At 41.1% G+C, this 20,915-nt stretch overlaps 1 protein-coding gene across 2 annotated transcripts in view; it reads left to right on the forward strand.

Annotated features, from left to right (window-relative positions):
* LOC136881199 (tRNA (uracil-5-)-methyltransferase homolog A) overlaps positions 1-20,915 on the forward strand; it is a 390,729-nt gene that overhangs the window by 44,782 nt on the left and 325,032 nt on the right. The window contains exon 1 of one of the 2 annotated variants that reach the window (XM_067153903.2): positions 8,387-8,562. The exons of the other annotated variant lie outside the window; for it this stretch is intronic. Coding sequence (XP_067010004.2) covers positions 8,544-8,562 — 19 coding nt within the window. The 5' untranslated portion in view covers positions 8,387-8,543. Of the gene's footprint in view, positions 1-8,386; positions 8,563-20,915 lie in introns of those variants that run through there. 2 annotated transcript variants of the gene reach the window in all.

The following is a 20,915-nucleotide window of genomic DNA, read 5'->3' on the forward strand; positions in this document are numbered from 1 at the left end:
GAAGAATGGCCTGAAGGGGCCATAATTAGAAGGTACAGGTTTTTTCGTCCCCAAAGCAGAGGTGCAGAACTCGAAGCTTAACCTACTACTATGGAACGTTGAAGGACTTAAAAGCGCCTTAGAATGAACTGAAGGCGAGCTCCTAAGTAGCCATGACATATTCATCATGACAGAGACTTTCGCGACGGACAATATAGAAATCCCCGGTTTCTACTCAAAACATATTCCTGCAAAAAAAGGACCGAGGGGAAGACCTACAAAAGGAATATCCTGCTTCTACAAACCAACGATAGGAAGAACATCTTGCGTCTGTGAACAAGAAGACACCATAATAATGGAGTCCGAGAGAGTGACTTTCGAAGGTGTTAGCTCTACTACAGTGGTAACACCAAACAAGGCACAAACGCAGTTAAAAGGGGAAGGTAAGAGTACAATACACAATATAAGAAAACACTACACACTCGGAAAAACAGTAGCTAGCATTACCCGGATCTCCAACAAAACAAGTACGTAACTATCAGTAGGGCCAACTAGTGAACGACAAAACGGGAAGATGCAAGGGCTGGGAACCTACCAAAGGCATGGACATGGCTTAGATAGCGGATTCCGAAATGAATCTCCGTGATCCTTAGTTTTTAAAAATATTATTTACAAGATAATTCTACAAATACATTCCAAGTTATGAGCTATAAGTTCAGTGATATACATAGGTTATTCGTAGCAGTGTAAATTCAAATTACAAATCAACTGTACATCTAGTTACCAATGCAGTAGTACAATGCAATTTACAGGTTATCCAAAATCTAGCGTACCTAAAGTGATACAGAACTATCAGAGGCGAACCCCAAGGGAAATACTATTAAACTACAATATACATATTTTAATGAAACAAAACGGGAATGCCTCGGAAACGAACAGGTAAGTCCAGCTGAAAAACTAAGGCGTCATAAGTAACTAATTTGGTGAATCTAGGCGAGGTTAGGGCAGACTCCTGTATGAAAAGCAAATCGGAACATTACGGAAATTTTAGCAGGAACGGAATTCAAGAGTGCTTACCCGAGCAGAGTGCCATCCCCGAAGCCGGGGGACGTCAACCAGATAGGCTGCTCGCAGACAGATAAACCGAGACCGACAGAATTCAGGATACAGAATTGATTCGAACACTGCCTCGCTCACTATATATATGAATTACTGGCCTTGGAGGCAGCCAATCAGCGTGCACGTGTTCCCTATCGCCACCTAGACTCACCAATCACAACCTTACTTTCGATCGCGAACTTTGACTAACATTCTAGAATACGCATGATCGCGAAAGTCGTATTTTTCCAGAATAGACAGAACACACTTTCTAGAACACATACCAACAAAGTAACACACCCTGTACAAAAGTTATGTAACTTTCTGGATCTTTCCAGAAACTATCGACAGAATTCTACTATTTACAAATGCCTATGTTACAACATTATACAGTACAGGTTAGGTCATTAAATTATCTTATGCTCTACAAATAACAGTACAGGTTAGGTCATGATAAATAAAACATTATATAGTACTTCGCCAATAAAGTCTTAAAAAAATTACATTCCACTCATGCTACATAGTTCACTTGTAACATGTTCCTCCCCCCGAAATTCGAGCCCAGCTCGACCAGTAATGTAACCTCACTGAGGAGCAAGCGATAGAACGTTTTCACACAGTAAAGTTACATTACTTTAACACACCTAATTTCTTGAAGTTAATTTTGTCATAACCAACAACACAAACTGTCACATAATTTTCAAAAATAATATAGATCCACCTCTTGAATAAATATCACAAAATCCACATGGATTGTCACATTGCACTTCAAAATGCCTTCTTTCACAGATGATTAGACAATTTGTAGTCTGTCTACCAAATCATGTACACCATACTTCCTTCGAATATTAGAAATACCAAAACTTCTCACTTGTTGCTAACACTTTTGCACTACTTTCCCACAACAGTCAGAGCACAGCTAGGCCACAAGTTCTTGCTGATGATGCGGCTGCCGACACGGCCGTTTGCGGCCAGCCTCCATTCAATGTCAGTCCAAACCCGACACCTAGGTGAGATGCAGTTCAGTGGTCTCTTGCACCAAATAAGCAGGGGTGATACACCGTCCAGTCCGCCTGCCACCAATGTTCCCCGCAGGGTAGTGGTGCCGGATGGTGACGCCCAAGGCACACAGTGTGCCTTCCAATTTGGCACTTCAGGTTCCTGCCCGAAGAAGCTGGTCACTGCAGCCACTGTAACACACACAAACCGCAGCAGACAGGGGAATACTTTGAGGTAAAAGTATGCTGCTGGGCTCAAGGTCTTGCGTAGAGTCACCCGATGGGTGGCTTGATAACTATGCAGATGGGATTCTCCCTCGCACACTAGGGATATTAGGGCACTAGCCCCGGGGTAAGCACTGCTATCTACAATTCACGTGACAAGATTATGGTGGGGGTGAAAAGAAACTACAGGAGGGTGCCCTAAACCTGACCGTAAAAGGAAGAAAATTCCAAGTAGTGACCCTAAATTAAAACTTATCTAACTTATAATACTAAATCGATTACACTAGAGGATGCCTAAAGTATTCACTTATACAATTACTTACAACTAACTTACAATAAAACATTATTATCTTATTACTGAAACCTTATAAATAACCTTACAATAAACTTATTTTATAACTAAATTCTTACAAATAACATACAACTAAATCTACAAGGTCACCAACAATGGTATTTACCCTTCCCTACCAGACTTAAGGTACCTTGATCTGGGAGAGATGTACTCTGCTGATCCTTTTCCTTTCGGGATCGCTCACCAATAATGTCACCGGGGTAAGGAACTTTAAGATGGTGCAGGGACCTCGAACTCTGGGGGCCAACTTACTGATAACATGGTCCGCAGCACTACTGACGGGATGTGTTCTAATAAATACCTGGTCACCCACAGAGAGATCGTGCGGTCTTTGCCCGTGGTTGTAATTACGCTGGACCTTAGCGTAATAAACCTTCAAGTTCTTTCGTGCACGGTGCCAATTAGCTCGGATCTTTTCTGGACTGGCATCGTCGGGCAGAAGATCATTAATTGACCGTAGGTTAGATAGAGGAGAATTTGGAGTAAAAGCCAACATTAACGAAGCAGGGGTTTGCTTGTGGCTTTCATGGACAGCAGTGTTAAATGCAAATGACAACCAATTCAATGAGGAATCCCACTTGGAGTGGTCTGAGGAGTGATAAGCGGTGATGGCAGATCGCAGGTTACGATTCACTCTCTCAGCATAATTGGGCTTCGGGTAATACGGGGTAGTGGTTACATGAGCAATGGATAGATCAAAACAGAAATTCCGGAACTGGGCAGAAGTAAAGGCTCTTGCGTTATCACTTACCAAGAACTGACAGGGTCCAAACGAGGCGAATATCTGTTTCAAGCACGAGATGGTGGTGTTGGCGTTAGCTGAGTGGGGAACAGCCACGTACAACGCGAAAAGGCGTCAACACACACGAGTATGAAACGATGACCATTCCGAGATCTCGGGAAAGGACCAATATAGTCTATGAACAGTGTTTCCATGGGGCGAAAAGCTTGCTCAGAAGACAAGAGACCTAGAAGAGTATTCGGGGCAGGTTTACTGATGTTTCAAATCGTACAGGACTTGACAAGGGTACGGATCTCACTATCCATGGATTTCCAAATAAAGTGGTTACGGACTTTTTGTCTTGTTTTGAAAACGCCCAGATGACCGCCCACTGGGGATTCATGAAATTATTTGAAGAGAGCCGGGACCAGGTTAGTTGGGACTACAGTTTTGGGGTCTCTGCGACCACGAGCAGGACAACACAAGACACCATTCTTAAGAATATAGGGCTTAACATGCTCACCGGATTTAATCCTGTCGACAATGGCTTTTAACTCAGGATCATCCTCTTGATGTTTAGCAATATCCTTGAAAAGGAAGGGAGAGTCAGTGAGAACAACATTGACAAAAGCTGATACTTTTTCGGGAGATGAGTCTACTGGCTCGGATTGAGGGTCAGACCTGTCTGGATGGAACATTCTACTGAGGCCATCATCCACAACGTTTTCCGTGCCAGGAATGTGGTGGGCTTCAAATTGGAAGGCTGAGATGCGCACTGCCCATCGTGCTAGACGACCGGTCTTTCGCGGCTTGGCCAGTACCCAACTCAACGCCTGATTGTCAGTTTCCAGGTCGAAAGGGAGATGTTCCAGGTACATTATGAAGCGTTCTAAGGAGAAGACTACAGCGAGGGCTTCCAGCTCATAAATGGAATAATTGCGCTCAGCAGGATTCAGGGCACGGGAAGCATAAGAAATAGGACGACGCCCTTCTTGAAATTCCTGTAGAAGAACTCCAGATATGCCTGAGAATGAGGCGTCAGTCTGAAGGATGAAGCGTTTAGAAAAGTCTGACATAGCCAGTACAGGAGCGTTACATAAGGCGGATTTCAAGTTCATGAAGACTTCACGTTGGGCATCACCCCACACAAATTTGGCGTCCTTTCTTCTCAAATCATTTAATAGGGCTGCACGTTCAGCAAAATTAGTAATGAACTTGCGAAAGAAATTCACCATGCCAATGAATCTGGCTACAGCCTTGACTTCCTTTGGAGGGGGAAAATTCTGGATGGCGGCAGTACGAGACTGATCGATTGAGACACCCCTCCCCGACACGATATGTCCTAAGAAGGACATCTGGGGTTGTGCGAAGGAAACCTTGGATGCCTTGAGGGTTAGACCTGCCTTACGTAGTCTTTCAAGCACTTCCTTGAGATGGAGTAGGTGTTCCTCGAAGGTTTCGCTAAAAATTACGAGATCGTCAAGGTAATTATAAACAAACTTGAACATAATGTCCGATAAGACATAATCTAGTAACCGTGTAAGGACAGCCGCTCCAGTTGCTAGGCCAAAAGGGACGCGTTCGAATTCATATAGGTTCCAATCGTTTGCAAATGCAGTGAGATGCTTGGATTCTTCGGCAAGGGGTATCTGGTAATAAGCCTGATTTAAATCGAAAGTGGTGAAAATTTTTGCATTGGCAAACCAAGAAAAACAAGAGTGCAAATCAGGAAGTGGGACAGATTGGAGGACTACCTTACGGTTCAACATCCGATAGTCCACTACAGGCCGATAACCACCTTGTGGTTTAGGGACCAGAAACATGGGAGAAGAATAGGCTGACTTGGACGGGCGTATCAGTCCGTCAGCGAGCATTTGATCAATGATAGCCTTCAGGGCTTTCATTTTGGGAGGTGACAACCGGTACGGAGGAGAGCGAACAGGTAAGTTATCTGTAACGTCAATTTTGTATTCTAATACATTGGTGACGCCTAACCTGTCGGCGAAGGCATCAGGGAACTTATCGCAGAGTTTCCTAAGTTGGTTGGCCTGCTCCTCGGGTAAGTGATTAAAATCAAAGGCCTTGGGTTCATCAGAATCTTCGGGAACAGCGTTAACATGGCAAGGCAGAATAGGGGAGCGATCACACAGCTCAAATGTTCTTGCACAAAATTTGAAATGGAATCTGTTGAAATGGAGGTCCAAAATCATGCCTGTTTTTGCAATAAAATTTGCACCCAATATGAATTGACAGGACAAATATTTTGCCACTAGCACTGGCATTTTCCAGGTGAAATCGCGGACTCTAATCTTGACCTCTAGGGACCCTACAATATTCAATGAATTGGAATTAGCAGTATGGCAGGTTAAGGATACGGGTTGTAATGTAGGTAGCTTGCAAACAGTTTTCATAGAATCATACCAGGTCTCACTCATCAAGGTGACACTACTCCCAGAGTCTAGCAACGCACAGACAGGTTCATTATTTACCTCTATGCATAAATATGGTAGTTTACAAGAAGGTATGGCAGAAATCCTACAAGATTGTAAGAAATGAAGACCAGAGTCAGACTGGGAGCAATCATTAGCCTCAGAATAAAGTAAATCAACCAAGGTAGAGTCATGATCGACAAGACAAGAAGCCATGCTTTGGGATTTGTCATCAGAACAGGCGGTTAGTCATCTAGCACTACTACGGCCTGGGGGTCCAGAGCCAGAAGTGTTACGTGGGCACTGCCTAGATAAATGCCTAGTTGATCCACAGTTACGGCAAGAAGTATCGGTAGAAGAGCCTCCACCCATCGCAGGTTTCCTATTGCCTAATGTCCCGGCCTTGGGACAATCCCGCCTGAGATGAGCCGTGGAGCCACAATTGAAACATGAACGGGGATTACGCGCGTTGGAAGCAGGTGACGGGGTGGTTTTAGAATCCTGAGTAGGGGGTACGGTTATAGGAGGTGGGGCTAATGCCAGGCGTAGCTGGTCAGCATATCGAATGCCTTCAGCGGATACTGTAATTGCTTCCAACTGGGCGAATGTTGCAGGTCGGGGTGAAAGAGCCAGATATGATCTATAGTTCGGGGCGAGACCTTCAACTATGTTGGCAACCATCTGACCTCAGAATAGTGGAGCCGGAAAATCTTAGCTTGGAGCTTAATGTCTTGAACATACTCAGATTGTGACTCATTAAAATGTTGTACTCTAAAATTGTGCTTCTGCACTAATTCAGACAAGGCACGAGCAGGAATGAAATATTCAAGAACATGGGCATGAAATAGATCTACTGACCATCTTTCAGTAATGGCCCGGACAATGTGCTCAGAAAGAGCTCCAGAGACATGTGGGTATAGAATTTGAAATACGTTATCGTTACTGAGATTATACACTATTGCCTGATCCTTGAACTCGGTTAGAAGGCGAAGGAAGGAAATAACTTCATCAACGGAGTTAGCTGATAATTTAGAGATACTCCTAAACACAGTGGTTAACGGCTGAGGCAGATTGGAGAAAATCTGGGGGAAGACAGGTGTAGAGGGTGCTTGGGAAGGCTTAGAATAGTTCAGAGGGTTTAGCAAGGCCTCGTGCCTTTGATTCGGGTGGCCTTGTGAAAAGGACGGAGTACAGGATAGGTTAGGATTAACGTTATCCTGCAATGTTACGGGCGCAGACAACCTAATTTGAGAAAGGTTCTCACTAATCTGAGAGACCATTTGGGCATTAACCGGTTGTGTAGAGGTTATCCAACTCGATACGGGTGGCGCTAGGACAGGTGGGTGGTTTTGCACCATTGAATCAGAACCGGGTTGATTAGGAATAGAAGGTAAATACTGAGCTTCAACAGACGTAGCAGGAATCATAGGAAAACTTGTACGGTTACCAACATGCAAAAGAGATGTATCATTAGAATGGCTTACAGGTGCCCTAGGTCCAGACAACAAAACAGAAGATCCCAGGGCAGCATTAGTCACCTCAGACACCTGAATAGGCCTAACACCAGCACTAGGTGTCAGATCGCACACTTGAGCAGCAACAGATGCCTCGCCACAATTAACACTGTCACTCATTCCAGATGGGGTCGACTCTTGAATTTGAGAAACGGTGTTAATTAACTTATTACCTTCAAGGAAACCACTGATTCTGTCGAAAACTTTGGAAAACTGTTCTAATAAGATCTGACATTTCTGCCGCTCAACTTCCGGCAATTCCATAGACAACACATCCTTAATCCTGTCCAAATAATGTAATAACTGCCCCTTAACCCGCGCTAATTGGCCATGCGAGGGCTTAGAAGCACTAAAGGACACCAGAATGGCGTTAAATTCAGGTAACCTATCTTCAAGCACGGCCAAAGACTCACGCAACTCGTCTGTAGTTAACTCAGGTATGGTTACAGGTAGGTCAAGGGACTGCTTCAACAGGCTAGTGTCATCTCTGACATTCCCTGTCGAATTAATTTTGCGAATTTTTAACTCGTAAATCAGTTCTGCCTTTCTTAAATGGAAAGGATTAGGAACAGCGCGAGCCATCCTGACAGGTAGAAACAAGATTTCAAGCGATATACGAACCACAACTTTTACGGAGTTTTAGGTTAGGTATGATCACGGTTCACTTTTCTTCCCCGCAATCTAGCGCTTGCCTCTGCTACCAAAATGTTAGCTCTACTACAGTGGTAACACCAAACAAGGCACAAACACAGTTAAAAGGGGAAGGTAAGAGAACAATACACAATATAAGAAAACACTACACACTCGGAAAAAACAGTAGCTAGCATTACCCGGATCTCCAACAAAACAAGTACGTAACTATCAGTAGGGCCAACTAGTGAACGACAAAACGGGAAGGTGGAAGGGCTGGGAACCTACCAAAGGCATGGACATGGCTTAGATAGCGGATTCCGAAATGAATCACCGTGATCCTTAGTTTTTAAAAATATTATTTACAAGATTCCAAGTTATGAGCTATAAGTTCAGTGATATACATAGGTTATTCGTAGCAGTGTAAATTCAAATTACAAATCAACTGTGCATCTAGTTACCAATGCAGTAGTACAATGCAATTTACAGGTTATCCAAAATCTAGCGTACCTAAAGTGATACAGAACTATCAGAGGGAAACCCCAAGGGAAATACTATTAAACTACAATATACATATTTTAATGAAACAAAACGGGAATGCCTCGGAAACGAACAGGTAAGTCCAGCTGAAAAACTAAGGCGTCATAAGTAACTAATTTGGTGAATCTAGGCGAGGTTAGGGCAGACTCCTGTATGAAAAGCAAATCGGAACATTACGGAAATTTTAGCAGGAACGGAATTCAAGAGTGCTTACCCGAGCAGAGTGCCATCCCCGAAGCCGGGGGACGTCAACCAGATAGGCTGCTCGCAGACAGATAAACCGAGACCGACAGAATTCAGGATACAGAATTGATTCGAACACTGCCTCGCTCACTATATGTATGAATTACTGGCCTTGGAGGCAGCCAATCAGCGTGCACGTGTTCCCTATCGCCACCTAGACTCACCAGTCACAACCTTACTTTCGATCGCGAACTTTGACTAACATTCTAGAATACGCATGATCGCGAAAGACGTATTTTTCCAGAATAGACAGAACACACTTTCTAGAACACATACCAACAAAGTAACACACCCTGTACAAAAGTTATGTAACTTTCTGAATCTTTCCAGGAACTATCGACAGAATTCTACTATTTACAAATGCCTATGTTACAACATTATACAGTACAGGTTAGGTCATTAAATTATCTTATGCTCTACAAATAACAGTACAGGTTAGGTCATGATAAATAAAACATTATATAGTACTTCGCCAATAAAGTCTTAAAAAAATTACATTCCACTCATGCTACATAGTTCACTTGTAACAGTAGGCCTATACATCGAACCGCTGACCCCGATTGAAGACATCATAGCAATCGCGATGACTGCTGTAGGAAAGACGGCCACGGGAAAAATTATTATTATACCGGGCGACCTAAACTGTAGGCTAGATAAGTATGATTGCAGAAGTAGGGAACTACTACAGATGATGGCTGAAGAGGGATTTACACTGGTTAGTAAGAGAGAAGACAACACATACTTCGCACATAATGGTAGCAGTACCATAGACATAATCCTGTACAAAGGCAACGATCTAGAAGTAACGGACCATAAGGTGTTATATTCCGACGCGGTGACACCAATAAAGAAACATTGTCCAGTGAACACTACTTTCAAATTGAAAGAGTCTACAGGCACACGACAGGAAACAAACCATACGAAAAGAACCTCCAGAAAGATAGACGTGAATAAAATATGCGAAAATGGAGACAAGCTTACCATCTTTGAAAACAAGATTCAGGAAAAGGACCTAGATGCTGCTGCAACTGCACTAGAAGACATAACCAAAGCCGCAACCTCCACAATAAACGAGAGAAAGGCAAAGAAATGGTTCGATCAACAATGCTATACAGAGAGAAAGAGAGTCATATCAGCCCTTCACGTGGCCAAACGCACTCAAAATCAGGACGACCTGATCACATATAGCAGACTCAGAAAAGAATATAAAAACCTTGTAAAGAAGAAACGAGATGATTTCACAGAACTCGAGGCTAGAAGAATGGTGGAAGAAGCAAAAGAAAACCCCTACATTGCTCTAAAGCCACGACAGTCACAGACAATGGCGAAAATAGAGATGCCAATCTGGGAGGCTCACTTCACGAACATCCTAAACCAACAAAGGGTCAACGAAGCTCAAGAAATAAGAAGACAATACGATGACATCAGAAGATTTACAACAGAGGAAATTAGAAACACTATATCAACATTGAAAAACAAGAAGGCAGCAGGCCCGGATGGGATATTTAACAAGCACATCAAAGCAGCCTCGGAAGTTTTAATCCCATCAATCACGAACATGATGAACTTATGTCTGTATAAAGGACAAATCCCGGTGAGCTGAAAAACCTCGAAAATTAGAATGATATACAAGGGAAAAGGAGAGCCACTTGACCCAAACTCGTTCCGGGGAATCGCGCTAGAGAACAACTTTCTCAAAATTCTGACGAATCTTGTGAAGATAAGACTAACAGAGGAAATCGACAACAAGATCCCAGAGGAACAATTTGGATTCAGGAAAAGCCGAAGCACCCTACATGCAGTCAAAAACCTTATAGACGACATCGAGGAGGATATAAGATTCCCAAAAAGAAAATTCCACGCAGTATTTGTCGATTTTACAAAAGCGTTCGACAATCTCAACAGGACCTTAACATGCGCCAAACTAGAACAGATGGTGGAACAAAACAAGGAACTAAGCGTCTTGATACACAACATCCTGAGTAAAAACACCATCATAATTTCTGACAACGTAACAACATAAAATCAGTTTCATGGTCCGTATCGCACTTCAATAGATTCACAATTAAGTATTTATTATTTTCCACTTAGTCGATACAATGATTGCTTAAGGCAATTTAATGGTTAAAAGTGGTACATGTTTCGTATTTTATCAACATCTTCAGCCACATAACACTGTTTAGATGAAAAATATATAAAATTGACAAAGTAATGCTTAAGAGGAAGTGTCCTTAAAATTAACATAAGATGGACAACATTAAAACAAACAAAAACTCAAGAGAAAATATATAAATTATTACTACAATTGAAAGCAGTTGTCAAGGAAACACTTGTGCAATATTCCATAGAGAGTATGTCCTAAATGAATATTCTTTTCTTAATAATTCATGAAAAAAGGTCAAATTATAAATTATAAATTATACAGTTTATAGGTAATTGTCGAAATGAAGAAAACCGGATATCACAATGTGGTTCTTATTATTAATGCAGATGAAAATGTAACTAATTCTTAGTTGTCAATTCTTATTAAGCCTGCTTTCCTTTGGAACAGTAACTCCTGTCATTCTTTCACAGTCTTGTGTCTGGTGTAATATTGATGATGCGTTCTTCCTTGCTCTTGCACCTGAGGAGGTGGAGGAGCGGGGGATATAGGTGTGTCAAGAACCTCCTTGCTGCCACCTATAGCTTCAACTGAGGAGGAATAAGTTGTAGGGCTATCTGTAGATGGAGAAATTCCAATTCTTTTTTCGTGATCTTTCTCAAGCATTTTCAAATATACTAGAATTTGATAATATAAAGGATTCTTATATTCTACAGCCTCATTAAGGTTATCATTTTTCTTTATAAGTTGGTCTAGATGAATGTATAGATCTTCATATGTGTTCATTAAGCTGCCCTTCTTTAATTTCTTTATGATGGTCAGGTCTTTTTCTATGTTGGTAAATTTATGACCTGTGGCAGTCCCATAGCTGAGAATCTTCTATGTTTTTCAGCATTCACATGTTCCAAACATACACGTAATAACAAATTTATTTAAGAGAAAAAATGTCAAAATTGCATTTTCCACCAATAACAACATGAAACATAGTATTTTCAACCATGATACAATAAATCTCTTGGAAAAAGATAAATGTTTTGATTCAGGAATATATAAACTCACATGCTTTGAATGCAAGAGTACATAGGACAGTCTGGCCGCAATTTTAAAGTTAGATATTTGGAACATGTGAATGCTGAAAAACATAGAAGATTCTCAGCTATGGGATCACACATGACTGCCACAGGTCATAAATTTACCAACATAGAACAAGACCTGACCATCATAAAGAAATTAAAGAAGGGCAGCTTAATGAACACATATGAAGATCTATACATTCATCTAGACCAACTTATAAAGAAAAATGATAACCTTAATGAGGCTGTAGAATATAAGAATCCTTTACATTATCAAATTCTAGTATATTTGAAAATGCTTGAGAAAGATCACGAAAAAAGAATTGGAAATTCTCCATCTACAGATAGCCCTACAACTTATTCCTCCTCAGTTAAAGCTATAGGTGGCAGCAAGGAGGTTCTTGACACACCTATATCCCCCGCTCCTCCACCTCCTGAGGTGCAAGAGCAAGGAAGAACGCATCATCAATATTACACCAGACACAAGACTGTGAAAGAATGACAGGAGTTACTGTTCCAAAGGAAAGCAGGCTTACTAAGAATTGACAACTAAGAATTAGTTATATTTTCATCTGCATTAATAATAAGAATCACATTGTGATATCCGGTTTTCTTCATTTCGACAATTACCTATAAACTGTATAATTTATAATTTGACCTTTTTTCATGAATTATTAAGAAAAGAATATTCATTTAGGACATACTCTCTATGGAATATCGTACAAGTGTTTCCTTGACAACTGCTTTCAATTGTAGTACTAATTTATATATTTTCTCTTGAGTTTTTGTTTGTTTTAATGTTGTCAATCTTATGTTAATTTTAAGGACACTTCTTCTTAAGCATTACTTTGTCAATTTTATATATTTTTCATCTAAACAGTGTTATGTGGCTGAAGATGTTGATAAAATACGAAACATGTACCACTTTTAACCATTAAATTGCCTTAAGCAATCATTGTATCGACTAAGTGGAAAATAATAAATACTTAATTGTGAACGTAACAACCTCGCAAGAAATTAAACAGACAAACAGAGTGTTACAAGGAGACCCCCTTAGTCCCCTTCTGTTCAACGTAGCCACACATGACGTGGTCCAAGCAATAAGAACTTCCGCTCCGTCCCTCAAGATTTATATATACGCAGACGACGTAGTGATGGGTTCTCACGATACTAACGAAATCCAGAAAGGAATAAATGCTCTAGGAACATGGGCTGAATACAACGGACTGCAAATAAACGCAGAAAAGACAGTACACATGGTCTTCAGGAAAGGAGGACGCCTATCCGCGAGGGACAAAATTTACCTCAAACATGAACCTCTACAAACTACGAACAGCTTCAAATATCTGGGCGTAACGGTCCAGACAACAGCACACTCATTCAGAATTCACACAACACAACGAGCAGCTGCCGCAACCAAAGCCATCTACGACATCATGCCATTAAGCAAACTTTCCCTGGAAACAGCTATAGCCCTCTTTGAAGCCAAAATCGTTCCTATTCTAACTGTTCCGAGGTATCTGTGGAACAGCAGAGGTGAAAGAAGGTGCGGGGGTGAACAGGTCTCAGAATACGAAATTAAAGTTAAGATAAAATTTAACAAGGTTATATTTTCTTAGCAAAATCAAGAAATAACAAGAATGGCAGGTACAGAGTAGCAAGGTAACAAATGTACAATTACAGTATTCACAGAAGTTGGGCTTCGAGCCCCGGATTCACAATTCTTGAGCAATTAGCCCAACTTTACCCAAAAAACAAGATTCGACAAAGGGGCAGAAGACCCCAATCATGTTCAGGAACACTTGCTCCCAATTACAAAATAAAGCCTCCTCGAGGCATCCAAAATCAATTTCAAAAGAGCACCCGCTCTTAAGTTCCAGCCTATCAAAGGCCACACCAAACTCCACTTTCAAGTTGTCCTCCCAGGACATGAAAACAGGGGTAAAATACCCAACCTACTAAGGCCTATTAAGTAAAGAAACAGGTTAATTACCTGGCCTCTAAAATACCAATTTAAGAGGAGGCGAAGCTGCGCTCCTAATACATTTTGTTTAAAACCTACTTGGCACTAGGCCGGTAATGCAAGGGCTAATCCCATACTAAAGAGGTGACTTTTAGAAGGAAACAACTTACATTACACTAGACTGGAAGAAACAGTTGAGAAAGTAAGTTCACCTCAAAGCAATATGAGTGGGAGCTCGAGAGGGTTAAGCACTCTCTATCCCAATTTATAGTTTAAACAGATAGAATTGATACCGAGGGTCTTTACATTTTACGGGAAAAGTTACATGGTGGAAGGCTTCGGACCTGCCCCGAGAGTTAAACTGCTGAGCTAGCAAGAAAAGAAGTTATTAAAAGGCCATTACCTTGTGGTTGAACTGCTGCCCGAAGAAAGAGGCGCTTCCCGCCCCCTGCTACGTACTTTACACACTGAAAGATGTTACTGAAGTGGCGCGGAGACCTGAAAATCAGCAGTTTATATACTCTCGCGGAAAGTTCGAGGCGTTTCAGGAATGAGAACACCCTCCCACAAGAATTTTATTGGTTACCCCCGAAAACCCCTACACAAGATGAAGAAGAAACACATTATTGGTGGAAATTTAATTACAGAAAATTATGATTGGCCAGTTTTAAAACTGGCAGAAAGAAAGGGTTAATATTGCCAACTTAAACAATGACTGAATGAAATTTAACAAAGAGCAAACTTATACATACCGGTACAAAATTTCTTCAAAAAAAAGTTCCTTCACTTCACACTAGGGTGCACAATGGTAGTTCTGAAGTAGTGCCATCTAGAAGAGAATGTTCACACTTCCTGCTACAGAGAAAACAAAAATGAATCGAAACTGACCCAGTTCAGAACTTCAAAATTTTACAAGTAGTGACATCTTCTGAGAAACTTGAAAATTAACACAGTAGATAAAGTTCAGACTTCCTCCAGTAGAGGAGTTTCAACTGGCACACGGTTTGAATTAGCGGCATGGAGGTGTACCACCCGGTACACTAACATACGGAATAGAGATAACATGGGAAAAGTTAAGCTATGAAGACCTAATACGAATGGAAAAAGTGAAAGCCAGATTCTTGAAAGCAGCCCTCGGAATTTCAAAGTACACCAAGTCAAGACTAGCGTACGAACTCGCGAGAGAAACATTTCTAATAGAGGACCTGAGATGGAAATTCAATCTGCCCTGTACAGAGAACTGGAAGAAACTGCGGTTAGAGAGGGAGAAGAAAAAGAAGGAGATATGGCCAGAGTTCTACTCTTCAGAGGCCATGATGAGCAGAGCATGGACCGGCACAAACCAGGAGCTGTGACATTTTGTAAATTCCATGGCAGTCCACGGCTACCATCACAAAATCTGTAGGTCGAAGACATACCACGACCCGGACTCGATGTGCATATGTGAACTCTGTGATAAACATTGTGACCGATATCACGTATTGTCGTGTAAAAATCGTGTGAATCAATCATAGACCTCCGTATTGATTAATTATCCTAATACTGCACAACTTGTGCGCAATAAAGTTTATATAAAAACTCGTTGGACGTTATTGAGCGAGGGTTCTAAGACGTGTTTTTTCTCTTCTTCAGCGTGTCCTATGTCCGATATCGCTATGGCTCTGTTAATCAGTGATGTTAGAATAGCCTGTTTTTGTGATGGCTGGTGGTGAGAGGAGGCATGTTTTTTCTGTATACTGCATGGCTCAGAATCCCATTGGTATTACATTTTGTTAGGACAACCAGGAACGACAGTTTTTTATCTACTTCGATTGCCTTTCACTCCCACATTGGTCATAGATACTATTTCAGCCCCGTATAGACAAAACATTATGACAATACATTTCATCTTTAACCCCATTAGACATCCGGATGCTCTAATCAATAACAACACCTTTGTGACATACACCAATGTCTAGTGGTTGCAATATTGTAATATATCAGCTGATGATGGCTATAAATAGCCAAAACCGTACTGATGTGAATCTGTTCTCAATAAATGGAGTATTGATAGGTGGAACATCTTTCTTGTCTATATATGTGCATCCAATCAATACGGAGATGAAACTTATAAATCATGATACGGTTTAAGATCTGGCGAGTTGGGGGCAGCACATCAATTGCAACTCGCCACTGTGTTCCTCAACCCACTCTATCACACTCCTGGCCTTGTGAAATGGCGCGTTTTCTTGTTGAAAAATGCCACTGCCATTGAGAAACATGATCGTCATGAAGTGGTGTATGTGGTCTGCAACCAGTGTACAATACTTCTTGGCCATTGTGGTGCCTTGCTCCGAGCTCCACTGGAGCCACGGATGCCTTCGTGAATGTTCACCAGAGCATGATTGAGCCGCCGCCAGCTCGTCCCTGTCCTGCAGTACAGGTGTCAAGGAGCTGTTCCCCTGGAAGACAACGAATTCGCACCCTCCCATCGGCGTGATGAAGAAGGTATCGGGATTCATCAGACCATGCAACTGCGCCAACGTCCAGTGATGATGGTCACATGCCCATTTCAGTCGTAGTTCCCGATGTCGTGGTGTTAACATTGGCACATGCATGGGTTGTCAGTTGCATTCTACACACGGACAGCACTGATACGACTTGCACTGTGCGTGTGTCTGACTAGCAGTAATTCCTCGTCATGTGATGCTGCTATCGCCTGGACAGGTTTATATCGATAATAGGTAGGTGGTCTTAATGTTCTAGCTGATCAGTGCACATGTTAGCAATTATTGGAGAGAGAGAGAGAGAGAGAGAGAGGTGATCCTATTATGTCCCCTTCTGTCTGTTCATAGAACTGCCCGTTGAAACAGAAATATGTGGTGTGAAGGCATTCTTTGGATCGTGTTGATAAGTCTCCTGAGAGTTTCTGTTCTAGTAGCGGAAATGCTTCTGTTAGCGGCACCTTGATGTGGTTGAAGCAGTCTGGCTAGGTAACGGAGATCATATAGCGCTCACAATAGGTCGCAGAGATATGTCTTCTTTATGGGAGGTCATTCAGTTTAGGTGGTATGGGGTTCAAGGAAATTTTCTTCTTCTTTATTTTGGCTGGAATACTGGAAATTTTTACTAATCTGTGGAGTTTGTTCTTAATAGGGTTGGTAGGATTCCTTATTTTTCTGAATGTAGGATCGGTGAGTAATTGCTCTATTTTAAGTGTGTAATCAGCGCTTGTCTGCAGGTAGGATGATCCTGATGTGTTTTTTTGGTCAGGTTTTATGGTGGTGGCGTTTCTCAGTAGATCTCTTCTGCAAATTGGGTTGGGAGGTGTTGGATTGCTTCTATTAGGTGCTACTGCATAGTTAAGTCCTTTCCTTAAGTGGCTTATTCTTCTGTTATGCTCCATGTGTTTTTGGTGTCTGTTTTTGTAGGAGGCAGTCAAATTTCTTGTTTTGTTTGCAGTGGTTAATTCCAGTGTACTCTAAGATTGTGTGTAGCGGATGCTGTCTAACATTGAAAGACAAGGTGAAACACTGTGATTAGTGACAGCAGACTGACTCTGGATCACCTCAACACCCAGGGGACCCATCACCCTATCTAAACCGACTCACCTGCCGAAAGTCATAGAGTTATTTACCACCACTCGATGTTGAGATGCTGGGTGTATGGTGTGCTCTATTACTGCTGTGAAGTAACCCTGTTTGTTTTTTAATCCAATTTAGGCCAGTGGGTCATACACAACCCATAGTGCTTGGATTGTTTTCCTTTCGTATAATGCCATTTTTCCATATTATTGATAACTCAGTAATATGATAGGGACATCCCGGAATGGATTAAATTGTTTTCAAGAAATCATCTCAAGCATGTAGGCTTAGGGAAGTGATGTATAAAACCTATTTTGAGGTTACTGGAAGACCAAGTTTTGAAATTAATTCTGAATGTCAATTTATATATTTGAGTTTAGTGCTTGTTTGTAGAAATTGCGAGTAGTGACATTTATTTGAATATATTATTATATCAAGTAGTTCAGTTGGTGTTCAGTAGAATAGGTTTTCTAGGTTAAGTAGGCTAGCTAGTTGTAATTCGTTTTGAATTTAGGTTTAGGAAATAATTTAGGTAATAATTTTTTAAACTTTTTAATTTTTAATTTTTTAAAAATATCTGTAGGTTTGTTGGTATAATATTTACAAAGGCAGAATATCATAAGGAGTTGTAACTTCTGCAGCTTTTACATTCATGCAGACAGTAAACCCGGTATTTCGTATAGATATCCGTTCAAACTATCAAGAAGATATTCAGTTAAATAACATGATGCGCCTGTAAACTTTGATTTTAAAAAAGTTAAAGAGAATACACGGTAATGAACATAGTTTTTTTGTGATTCATTGTATTAACGTAAATAAATAAATAAATAAATAAATGAATACTGGATTAAAGCCACTATATTTATTTAATGAAGCAGAGCTTTCAGCCAAATTGCATTGGCCTTCATCAGGGCATGTTAAGTTCTGCTTCCGACTGTGAGCAAAGAAATTCAAAGAAACGTGGAAGTCACGACCGTACTATCCACAACCTACCCCACTAATTGGACTCAAGGATCGTCGTGCTGTGATTCACCGCCCTCTGTCGATGGTTTCGTGAGTGCTTCCCGCTGTGCCATGGTGGTGTTATGCATGTATTTCTGCAGTACAGGTCTCCATGTATTTGATAACTTGAAGCTGTCTTCCTTATTGATGTTATTTGGGCACAGCTCTATCTCTATGGCTTCCCTTACCAGTCGAGCATAGAAGTCTTTTACAGGTGCGATGGCCAAAGAGGATTTCATGGTCTGTACTGTAGAAATGTTCTGCTATGGCAGACTGGCTTATAGCATTAAGACTCAACTTAACATGCCCTGATGAAGGCCAATGCAATTTGGCTGAAAGCTCGCCTTCATTAAATAAATATAGTGGCTTTAATCTAGTATTCATTTATTTATTTACGAGAATACACGGTATTTCACTGGATAATTACTCAACAGTTGATGATTGTTTGCTGCATTCTGACGAGATCAAACAGTGTATGGTAGTTGAGTAAACAAATGCAAGAATCAGCTGATTATTGTATTCCGATAATTGGTAGTTCTAAGTCCTTGGCGTAGTTATGACAGAAGATTTTTTCGTTGAGAAATTATTGCAGACAGCCTCTTATTTTCAGCATTTAAGAACACTTTTATTCTCCATCCCATGTAGTAGGGAAAAGAATAGTAATCCACCAGCTGTAAAAATCATATAACTACATTTTAGTTAAGAATTTTAGTGTAGATACGGTATATTAGAATAGTACCTTGCCTGCTATATTCATGTGTATCTTTGTGTGTATGTGTGTGTGTATCTTTTGTGTCTATCTTTCGCGTGTATCTATTAGAGCATAGTAGGATAAAATATTACTTTAATAATAATCTGTCTACGTATGTTTAGTTATCTTTGAATAGTTCTTGCGAATTTCAAACATGCAATTTTCATTTCTGTTTGTGCTTAGTAACAAGATATTGTAATTAGGATACGTCTCAACGTAGTTTAAAATTATTGTAGTGTATTGTAGTTTCTTATGGGTAGGACACATAGCTCGACAAGACTACGACAGGTGGACCTCTGGGATTGTTCACTGGAGACCATGGGAACACAAGAGAGGCAGTGGAAGACCCCAGAAGAGATGTCTCAATGACATAAAGTTGTTGGCTGGAACACTCTGGTTCCAAGTGGCTCAAGACTGAGAACGATGGCAGCATATGGAAGAGGCCTATATCCAGCAGTGGATTGAAATAGGCTAGAAAAGAAGAAAAAGATTGTAGTTGCCTATTAGAAATTAGCGTGCTTGTTCTATTACTGTAAAATATTTGTGTAGTATAGTAGAAGTATCTGTAGAAACTGTCTTACTGGAATTCTGTTGTTGTAATTAGGATAGGCTTAACTACAGATTAGAATTGTGCAATTCCTTTCGGTATTCAGTAATTAATGGCAGTTTTTATCCTGTACAGGATACAGTAGGTGTAAAAGAGGGATGGGAAGGAAGGGGGGGAGGGGAAATTGTAGAAGACAGGTGGTCGAGGGGGATTGCAGGTTAAGGGCTCTATTCAGGATCAGAATTCAGGACAAGTGTCTGTGAGAAATCAGTACGAGTCACTGCAGAAGGAAGAAGCTTCTGCAGCTGTCAGCAGCTGACCAAGAGGGAAAGGGATCAAATGAGGTGGATAGGGATGAGGCTCTGGTCATAGGGGATTCCATTGTTAGACGTGTGGGGAAAGTGTGTGGAGGAAAGGAAACCAGGTTAGAGTGTTATCCAGGAATTAGGTTGAGACAGATGTTGAGGAAAGTAGAAGAGAAGGGGGCAGGGAAAGGAGAAGGTGGTAGTGTTTCACGTTGGTACTAACAACGTAAGGTAAGCAGGTATAAGTACCAACATAGTTGGGAATGTGTGGGATCTGGTAAATTCAGCATGGGTGAGATTTAAGGAAGCAGAGATTATCAGTGGAATACTGTGTAGGAGGGATATTGACTGGGAGAGAGATTTCTAGATCCTAGTGGGTGGATAGGAGGTAGCGATCTGCATTCAGATGGCCTTCACATAAACTGCAATGGATAGGAAATTTGTTTAGAAGGGTTACTGGGAGGTACAATCAGGGAAACGGGGTGGTCTAGGGAGTGGTGATAAGGGTTCAGGGATCTAGAAGTCGAGTAGGGATGACATAAAAATGTTAGTGTTGAACTGTAGAAGTATTGTAAAGAAAGGAATAGAATTAAGTAATTTAATAGATATATGCTTACCAGATATTGCGATAGGAGTTGAATCATGGCTGAGAAATGATATAATGGATGCAGGAATTTTCTCACGGAACTGGAGTGTGTATCGTAGAGATAGGATAAGAATGGTAAGAGGGAGAGTTTTCATTCTGGTGAAAGAAGAATTTGTAAGCTATGAAAAAGTTAAAGATGACAAACATGAAATTCTAGGTGTAAGTCTCATTTCTAAGGGTAATAGGCAACTTGATGTCTTTGGAGTGTACAGACTGGGAATAGGTAGCGCCAGGG

This window comes from Anabrus simplex, chromosome 9 (genome assembly GCF_040414725.1).
Source record: "Anabrus simplex isolate iqAnaSimp1 chromosome 9, ASM4041472v1, whole genome shotgun sequence".
Lineage (NCBI taxonomy): Eukaryota > Metazoa > Arthropoda > Insecta > Orthoptera > Tettigoniidae > Anabrus > Anabrus simplex.